The 10,842-nt window shown below is 39.9% G+C and overlaps 1 protein-coding gene across 1 annotated transcript in view; it reads left to right on the forward strand.

The window, feature by feature from the left end:
* Window positions 1–10,842, forward strand: part of Klc (kinesin light chain) — a gene marked incomplete in the record, with an annotated part of 131,379 nt that overhangs the window by 49,142 nt on the left and 71,395 nt on the right. Inside the window, 2 exon segments of the mRNA XM_070102101.1 lie at window positions 58–172; window positions 3,511–3,654. Of these exon segments, the coding sequence (XP_069958202.1) occupies window positions 58–172; window positions 3,511–3,654 (259 nt within the window).

The raw sequence follows: 10,842 nt of genomic DNA on the forward strand, positions 1-10,842 counted from the left end.
ATTATATAATGTAGGATAAAAAAAATTCTATAGCTTATATCTATTTTTTTCCTTTAGGGACCAGAACAAGTATAAGGAGGCCGCCAACCTCTTGAATGATGCACTTGCAATTCGAGAGAAGACACTAGGTGAAAATCATCCTGCAGTTGCTGCCACTCTCAATAACCTAGCAGTGAGTTTCTGCATGTGTGTTAATATGAGATTTAAAAAAGCTAAACTACAGATTCTCATAAAAGAATGTTTTTTAGGATGTTACAACTTAGGAATATTTGCTTCAAATATTAAATATTTTAGAAAATTAAATTACTGTATAAATTTATTACTACATTTGTATCTTTTTTTTTCTTTTCTTTTTAGTAGGCTATATGGGAAAAGGGGTTACTAGCCCATTGTTCCCAGCATTTTAGTTGACTTTTACAACACGTATGGCTTATGGAGGAAAGATTCTTATTCCACTTCCCCATGGATATGAAAGGAAAAGCAATAAGAACAAGAAGTATTAAGATAAAATCAGAGAAAACTCAGATGAGTGTGTATACATAAACATGTACATGTATGTGTAGTGTGACCTAAGTGTAAGTAGAAGTAGCAAGATGTACCTAAAATCTTGCATGTTTATGAGACAGAAAAGACACCAGCAATCCTACCATCATGTAAAACAATTACAGGCTTTTGTTTTACATTCACTTGGCAGGATGGTAGTACCTCCTTGGGTGGTTTCTGTCTACCAACCCACTACCTATAAGATAAGAGTAAGGTGATGAAGGTATCAAATGATTTAGATAAAGAAAATTGGATATCACATTGGAGGGAGCGAGTATGGAAGAAATGAATGTTTCAGATACATGTATTTGGGAGTTGACTTGTCAGCGGATGGGTTTATGAAGGATAAAGTTAACCATAGAATTGATGGAGGAAAAAAGGTGAGTGGTGCGTTGAGGTATCTGTTGAAACAAAAAACGTTATCCATGGAAGCAAAGAAGGGAATGTATGAAAGGATAGTGGTACCAACACTCTTAAATGGGTGTGAAGCTTGGGTTGTAAATGCTGTGGCGTGGAGGCGGCAGGAGGCAGTGGAGATGTCATGTCTAAGGGCAGTGTGTGATTTAAATATGCAGAGGATTTGGAGTGTGGAAATTAGGAGGAGGTGGGGGAGTTACTAAAAGTATTAGTCAGAGGGCTGAAGAGGGGTTGTTGAGGTGGTTTGGTCATTTAGAGAGAATGTATCAAGGTAGAATGATTGGAGAACGTATAAATCTGTAGGGAAAGGAAGGCAGGGTAGGGGTTGTCTTGGAAAAGGTTGGAGGGAGGGGTAAAGGAGGTTTTGGACTTCCAGCAAGCATGTGTGAGTGTGTTAGGAGTGAATGGAGACGAATGGTTTTTGGGACCTGACGAGCTGTTGGAGTGTGAGCAGGGTAGTATTTAGTGAAGGGATTCAGGATGACCGGTTATTTTTATATAGCCGGACTTGAGTACTGGAAATGGGAAGTACAATGCCTGCACTTTAAAGGAGGGGTTTGGAATATTGGCAGTTTGGAGGCATATGTTATATATCTTTATATATGCTTCTAAACTGTTGTATCTGAGTTCCTCTTCAAAGACAGTGATTATTTGTGACTGAGGTGAAAGTGTTGAATGTTGATGAAAGTCTTTTCTTTTTGGGGATATTCTTTCTTTTTGAGTCACCTTGCCTTGGTGGGAGATGGCTGACTTGTTGAAAACAAAAAAATTGGGTCTTGAGGGATTTTTGATATTGGAGCTTGTATGACCTTTTTTTTTTTTTTTTTTTTTTACAAGTCGGCCGTCTCCCACCGAGGCAGGGTGACCCAAAAAGAAAGAAACTCCCCAAAAACAAAAATAATCATCATTCAACACTTTCACCTCACTCACACATAATCACTGTTTTTGCAGAGGTGCTCAGAATACAACGGTTTAGAAGTATATACGTATAAAGAATCACAACATGTCCCTCCAAGCTGCCAATATCCCAAACCCATCCTTTGAAGTGCAGGCATTGTACTTCCCATTTCCAGGACTCAAGTCCGGCTATATAAAATAACCGGTTTCTCTGAATCCCTTCACTAAATATTACCCTGCTCACACTCTAACAGATCGTCAGGTCCCAAATACCATTCGTCTCCATTCACTCCTATCTAACACGCTCACGCACGCTTCCTGGAAGCCCAAGCCCCTCGCCCACAAAACCTCCTTTACTCCCTCCCTCCAACCTTTTCGAGGGTGACCCCTACCCCGCCTTCCTTCCCCTACAGATTTATACACTTTCCATGTCATTCTACTTTGATCCATTGTCTCCAAATAACCAAACCACCTCAACAATCCCTCTTCAGCCCTCTGACTAATACTTTTATTAACTCCACACCTTCTCCTAATTTCTACACTCCGAATTTTCTGCATAATATTTACACCACACATTGCCCTTAGACATGACATCTCCACTGCCTCTAACAGCCTCCTCACTGCAGCATTTACAACCCAAGTTTCACACCCATATAAGAGTGTTGGTACTACTATACTTTCATACATTCCCTTCTTTGCCTCCACAGATAACATTTTTTTGTCTCCACGTATACCTCAAAGCACCACTCGCCTTTTTTCCTTCATCAATTCTATGATTAACCTCATCCCTCATAAATCCATCCGCTGACACATCAACTCCCAAATACCTGAAAACATTCACTTCTTCCATACTACTCCTCCCCAATTTGATATTTGACAAATACTTGTGATAAAAGTTAAATGACTCTTATATAAGGGGATTAACAAATGTGGGTGTGTTAAAACTGCAAAGTAACTCGTAGTTTTAGTGTTGTAGTTAAATGAAGTTTACTATTATTATTGGGCACTGTAGTTTCCAATTTGCCAGTTTTAAGAAAATACATTTTGGATATCCTATTTGGTTTTCTAGAGCACTAATTAAATGACAAAGCGACATCAAACTCTTGACACTTGTTCTCGGATTTCCGTATTATCTCGTTAGTTTTAATAAAAAATAAACAGTGCCAAGTGTTCAAACTGTGACCCACTGAATTTTTTTTTTTTGTCTTACACATTTCATAAATTCTTTGTTAATCATTTATACACTGACAAGTGAACATCTTATGTCAGTATTCTCAAAACCACCAAAAAGAATAAATAAAAACTTCTCCATGGAGAAGTGGAACAGAATTCTTCCTCCGTAAGCCATGCGGGTCATCAGAGGCGACTAAAATGCCGGGAGCAAGGGGCTAGTAACCCCTTCTCCTGTATACATTACTTAAGTTATGAAGAGAAACTTTTTTCTTTTTAAACCATCCTGCCTTAGGATACAGCTGGTTTGTTGAAAGAAATAAAAACTAAAATAGCACTACACAGAAAATCTTTCCAGTAGACATTGGTTATCATACAGTACATATTACCATTAGAATCTGATTCATTGAAACTATTATATGTTAGAGGATCAAATTTTTTCCTCCATAAATAATATACTGTAATGCCCTTAAAATATTTCAGGTCTTGTATGGTAAAAGAGGAAAGTACAAGGAAGCGGAGCCACTGTGTAAACGTGCATTGGAAATACGTGAAAAAGTGTTGGGTCGTGACCATCCTGATGTAGCAAAGCAGCTCAATAACTTGGCCTTGCTCTGTCAGAACCAGGTATATACATATGTATATACACACTTTTTTTTTTTTTTAACAAGTCGGCCATCTCCCACCGAGGCAGGGTGACCCAAAAAGAAAGAAAGTCCCCAAAAAGAAAATACTTTCATCATTATTCAACACTTTCACCTCACACATAATCACTGTTTTTGCAGAGGTGCTCAGAACACAACAGTTTAGAAGCATTTACATATAAAGATACACAACATATCCCTCCAAACTGCTAATATCTTGAACCCCTCCTTTAGAGTGCAGGCATTATACTTCTCATTTCCAGGACTTGAGTCCGGCTATATAAAAATAACCGGTTTCCCTGAGTCCCTTCACTAAATATTACCCTGCTCACACTCCAACAGATCGTCAGGTCCCAAATACCATTCGTCTCCATTAACTCCTATCGAATACGCTCACGCATGCTTGCTGGAAGTCCAAGCCCCTCGCCCACAAAACCTTTACCCCCTCCCTCCACCCTTTTCAAGGACGACCCCTACCCTGCCTTCCTTCCCCTACAGATTTATACGCTTTCCATGTCATTCTACTTATCCATTCTCTCTAAATAACCAAACCACCTCAACAACCCCTCTTCAGCCCTCTGACTAATACTTTTATTAACTCCACACCTCCTAATTTCCACACTCCAAATTCTCTGCATAATATTTACACCACACATTGCCCTTAGACAGGACATCTCCACCGCCTCCTCGCTGCAGCAATTACAACCCATGTAAGTGTTGGTACCACTATACTTTCATACATTCCCTACTTTGCCTCCATAGATAAAGTTTTTTGTCTCCACGTATACCTCAATGCACCACTCGCCTTTTTTTCTTCGTCACTTCTATGGTTAACCTCATCCTTCATACAGCCATCCGCCGACACGTCAACTCCCAAGTATCTGAAAACATTCACTTCTTCCATACTTGTCCTCTCCAATTTGATATCCAATTTTTCTTTAAATCATTTGATACCCTCATCACCTTACTCTTTTCTATGTTTACTTTCAAATATCTACCTTTACACACACTCCCAAACTCGTCCACTAACCTTTGCAACTTTGCTTTAGAATCTCCCATAAGCACAGTATCTTCAGCAAAAAGTAACTATGTCAATTCCCATTTTGTATTTGATTCCCCATAATTTAATCCCACCCCTCTCCCCAACACCCTATCATTTACTTCTTTTACAACCCCATCTATAAATATATTAAACAACCATGGTGACATTACACATCCCTGTCTAAGACCCACCTTTACCGGGAAGTAGTCACCCTCTCTTCATCACACCCTAACTTGAGCCTCACTATCCTCATAAAAACTCTTTACAGCATTTAGTAACTTACTACCTATTCCATATACTTGCAACATCTGCCACATTGCTCCCCTATCTACTCTATCATATGCCTTTTCTAAATCCATAAATGCAATGAAAACTTCCCTACCTTTATTTAAATACTGTTCACATATATGCTTCAATGTAAACACTTGATCTACACATCACCTACCAACTCGAAAACCTCCTTGCTCATCCACAATCCTACATTCTGTATGGGAATTAAAAAGGAGTGGTTAGAGATGGAGTGTACACGAGAGAAGTTCGAGTGGTTGGGGTGAGTGGGTTTGGTGTAGGGGTGGGGGACAGACTGAGGTCTGGTGATTGGGGGACTGCTGTTGTGGGAGGTGAACATCGAATGGTGGAGATGTGGGTTGGGGCAGGAGCTGGAGGCTGGTTATGGGAGATGAAGGATGCTGATCAGTGGTTGGGTGTGGGGGTGAAGGCTGGAAGCAACAAGGTGGTGTGATGGTGACTGTGTGAATGGTGGGTGTACCATGAAAGTGTGGGTAAAGTGTGGGTGGAGGTTATGTGAGCTTGAATCTGTTAGGATAGGGGTAGTGTGAGTGAAAGCACTGGTAAGGTGTAGGAGTGTGGGCCATGTGGATGTGAAACTGTAGTGGAGTTGTGCGAGTGAAAGTTGTGATTGTTGGTGGCTCAGTGTGAGTGATTAGATGAGTGACTGGATGGGTGACTGGGTGGGTGATTGGATGATGGGTGGGTGAGTGTGTGTGGTTGGTGGTGAAGGCAGCAATATGGGTGGTGGGTAACTAAGCAATTAGGTATGTGGGTGGCATGTCATGGTGAACAGCCTGGTAAGGTGTGGGCATGTGGCAAGGCAAGGTGTGCTCTAGGCAATGGGGGAAATGGTGTTGGCATAGGCCTGTGCCTTGTGGGAAACTGTATGAGTGCATTTTGTGAAGGTAGGTTGTTGGTTGGAATGGTGTGGGTGGAGGCATGTGGCTGAGGTATGGTACTGGACGAGCATGAATGTAGCCGAGCCTCGCTGCATAGCCTCATTGTCAAACACTCTTAACCTTCACCCACCTTGACCAACGCCAACACCTATTTTTCACACCCCTCTACTCTTACATTTGTTTAGCCCTTGCTCATTTTCACCCATACCCTCACCCACCCTGACTAACCCAATCACCCACATGCTCTCAGTCTGCCTATATGTCAGAAGGCAGGATGGCTATAGATCGATACCTTCACCCATCTTTCACAGTTGCCCTTCGCCCATACTTCCCCTCTGTACTTTCTTGAATCTCCCCTTCTCCCATGCATTCACCCACCACTCTCCTAAACACTCGCCCTCACCTACATAGCCTCGCCCATCTGCCTCTACCAATCCCCACTTATTCAGAACTTTGTCCTCTTGTTATGATCGTGAAAAATTAATTTCATAATTCGGTAGTTACGGACAGTTGGCAATATTGTACACCACCTTCCCCGTCCCTTTCAGTTCACTAATTAGAGGGTTTACTGTATATATATTAATACTTTTTTTAACACAATGGTCATCTTCCACCAAGGCAGGGTGACCCAAAGAAGAAAACTTATTCACCAATATTAACTCAATTGCTGTCTTTCCAGAAGTGTGCTGACATAATCAGGTTAACCTGTGGCTGCAACATCCCCCACCCCTCTTTCAGAATGCAAGTATTGCCCTCCCCACCTGTAGGACTCAAGTCCAACAAACCCATTTTCCTGAATTACTCCATAAACATTACCCTGCTCACAGTCCAACAGCACATCCATTAAAAATCACTCGTCTCCATTCACTACTACCTAACACACTCACACAAGCCTGCTGAATGCTCAAATTCCTAAAACTCGAAGCCTTTTATACTCCCTCCAAACATTCCTGGGATGACCCCTTACCCTTCTACCTTCCATCCCAGATTTATTCATCTTATGTCAACCTATCCCTGTCCATCTTCTCTACATGCCCAAACCATCTCGACAGCCCCTCAACTCTCTGAATTATATATACCCTTGGTCACCCAACATCGCTCTGAAACATGATACCTTTGCTGCTTCTATTCTCCTTTTGGTGTGGCATTGAAAACCCAGGCCTCACTTTTGTGTGTGTTGGGGGAGGGTACCACTATCCTCTGATACATTCCCTTTTTTGCCCCCATAGATGAACTTTCCACAGATACTGTAATAGCACCCACCTTTTTTCTCTCATCTGTACTGTGGTACACCTCATCTTCTCAAGGACCCATCTGCAACATGTCCACTCCGGAATATCTAAATACATCCACTTCCTCCAATGTGATATTTAATCTGTCGCTGCCTAGACTTTTCTGTTGCCTCATTACCTTGCTGTTTTCTGTGTTCACTTAATTTCCTTTTCTTTTTTACATACCCTCCCAGATTTGTCCACTATCCACTGCAGCTTGTTTTCAGAATACCCCAAAAGACTTCATCAGCAAGGAACAACTTTGATAACTCCCACTTTGTATTGGATATGTTGCAGTCTTCCGGTACAAATGATTTGCAATGTCATGTCAGTTTACTTATGGCAGGACAATGATTGCATGAATGATGAATGTTTTCTTCTTTGGGACACCCTGCCTTAGGGAAAAATGGCTACTGAGGTTAAAAAAAAAATATACATAATGTATACATGTATATAATTAGCACTTCCATAAACCAGCTGACTTGCTTTGGTACTGGAATCCTGCTGGAGTGGCTCGTGTGAATGCAATTTTCATTTAATTTTTCATTTTAGGCTGTTTGCTTGATCTTCAAGATCCATGCATTTTTTTGTTAAATAAATCCTTTGCTTAATTTGTCTTTAATATATACTCCCTTAAGAAGGAAATTATGCATGACATGAACTAAAAAATATGAAGCAGATTTAGTTAACAGAGCATTTCAAAAGGAGCTGGTGATTTTGTTGCATTACAATTTTAAAAAGATGATAAGTTTGTCAGAAATTTTTATATTTGTAGTCAGTAAGTGAATGCCACTTATTTTGGTCTCTTCATATTTGTTTGTATATAAAACTAGTTAGTGTTATCAGTTTCACTGCATGAAGGCTTGCTACATGAATTTTCTTAGATTTTTTAACACAATTGTCTGCTCAAGTGTTGTGTTTTAAAAAATTAAGTGTGGTTTTTCTCATTTGTGATGTCCACGTTCCCTTGCTCACTTTGCATTTATGTACCGTTACTAGTCAGAGTACCCTTTTATTAACCTATTATTGGGGTTTTCCACCCCTTATTCCCCACTTGTAAAATTTGTAGCAAAAAAAAAAAAAAGTGTTGTAGTAACCTTGGTGTGTAAGGAGTTAGATCTAGTAATAGCTATTTTGATACTATAGTACATTAATAACAGTAATACAGTACATTGTTTTATTAGTGCACTGAACACACAACTTATTATTAATGTATGCATTTTAAGTAGCCTTAGGTGCTAGAAACAAAATGCTAAAATAGATGGGGATAAATGTGAAAACGTATAGGATACGTAAGGGGCTGCTATAACGGGATGCAAGGTTCCATCATAATGGGTGTATCGTAGTAACCCTTCAGCTAGTGTGTGACTGTGTGACTAACCGAGGTTGTGCTGCAGATCTCTCAGGAGGAGCGTAGAGGGGTGCCTAAGGAGGAGCTTCTCGTAAGTTATACAAAGTTACAAATTCTTGTTAAAATGAAATATTCTGGTGTATTTGGTGCCTTGTTTAAAGCTAATAATGGTGAGGGTTTCCTTGTGAGCAATGTAGTTTGATCATGGTGTGAAGGGTTTCCTTGTGGGCTATGTAGTTTGATGGTGTGAGGGTTTCCTTGTTGGTCATGTAGTTTGAAGTGGTGTGCTATGTGTATTCACTTCTGTTACTAATATATATTGGACTATTGCAGCTGGCTTGTAGACCCAGACAGAAACTTTTGAAATGCATCACAAGGAGTAGTAATTAGTACCACTAAAACTCAGAATTTAAAAAGAAAAAAATAATGAATTAGTATAAAATTAGGTATACACATAAGTGCAATTTAATTATTTAGAATTCTGAATGAATGTGGTAGCAAGCTATTATTGTCTATGTATTGTATGTCATGCATGTGTCCTAGTGCTTAAATGTATGCATGTGCATGTATAAATGCTTGCATGTGCATGCATAATGTTTTTTTTAAAGTGAGCTGGTTATTTTAACTATTATATTTTCATCAAAGATTCTTTAAAGTTTTTGCAAAACAGGTATTACATCTTCCTGTAAAATATTATTAGTGGTACATTTGCTCTGTTTAACAAAAGCGTTCAGTGCATTTTCTTAACCATTGTAATATGTACATTATACTGTACATAGTGGAAAAGTAATCCTGTTCAACTTTTATGCTTTGTGATAGTTTGTGTGATAATAGCATATGGCAAGGAACTTTCAAAGTTCTCTCATGTTGTATCTTTTTTAAGTTTGCAAGAGCTGAGCTTCAGCTCTTGGACTGGCTGTTAGCTTTTAAATTAGCTCTATTTTACTTTTTAATACCTGTGTGAAATTGGCTTCTTTTTTGTTGTTTTCTAGCTTGTTGCTCTCCTGTACTGCTTGCACATTGAATAAAATTCTTATGTGTTTAGGTGTTCAGTTTTCACCAGTATCACTTTGTTCTGAACCCTTTTCTGTATGTCTCTATTTATGCCTAAGAGTATGTTATGTCATGATCCTGAAATCTCTATTTTTCCAGGAAAGAGCATAGCTCTGCACCAGTCTGGAGGTGTACTTTGATTTCACAAACTTTTTCTGTTGACTTTGATACAGGCTCCACACTGGGGCTACATATTTGAGGATTGGTCATACTTAGTGATGAGTAATGAGTCTTTACCTTTATAAAGGACATCTTGTGGACAGTATTTAGATGAGGCTAAAGAGGTCTTTGTGGCATTTATGGATTTGGAAAAGGCATATGACAGGGTGGATAGGGGGGCAATGTGGCAGATGTTGCAGGTGTATGGTGTAGGAGGTAGGTTACTGAAAGCAGTGAAGAGTTCTTACGAGGATAGTGAGGCTCAAGTTAGAGTACATAGGAAAGAGGGAAATTATTTCCCAGTAAAAGTAGGCCTTAGACAAGGATGTGTGATGTCACCGTGGTTGTTTAATATATTTATAGATGGGGTTGTAAGAGAAGTAAATGCGAGGGTCTTGACAAGAGGTGTGGAGTTAAAAGATAAAGAATCACACATAAAGTGAGAGTTGTCACAGTTGCTCTTTGCTGATGACACTGTGCTCTTGGGAGATTCTGAAGAGAAGTTGCAGAGATTGGTGGATGAATTTGTTAGGGTGTGCAAAAGAAGAAAATTAAAAGTGAATACAGGAAAGAGTAAAGTTATGAGGATAACAAAAATATTAGGTGATGAAAGATTGGATATCAGATTGGAGGGAGAGAGTATGGAGGAGGTGAATGTATTCAGATATTTGGGAGTGGACGTGTCAGCGGATGGGTCTATGAAGGATGAGGTGAATCATAGAATTGATGAGGGGAAAAGGGTGAGTGGTGCACTTAGGAGTCTGTGGAGACAAAGAACTTTGCCCTTGGAGGCAAAGAGGGGAATGTATGAGAGTATAGTTTTACCAACACTCTTATATGGGTGTGAAGCATGGGTGATGAATGTTGCAGCGAGGAGAAGTGAATGTTGCAGCGAGGAGAAGGCTGGAGGCAGTGGAGATGTCATGTCTGAGGGCAATGTGTGGTGTGAATATAATGCAGAGAATTCGTAGTTTGGAAGTTAGGAGGAGGTGCGGGATTGCCAAAACTGTTGTCCAGAGGGCTGAGGAAGGGTTGTTGAAGTGGTTCGGACATGTAGAGAGAATGGAGCGAAACAGAATGACTTCAAGAGTGTATCAGTCTGTAG

The sequence above is a fragment of the Cherax quadricarinatus genome, chromosome 80, assembly GCF_038502225.1.
Source record: "Cherax quadricarinatus isolate ZL_2023a chromosome 80, ASM3850222v1, whole genome shotgun sequence".
NCBI lineage: Eukaryota > Metazoa > Arthropoda > Malacostraca > Decapoda > Parastacidae > Cherax > Cherax quadricarinatus.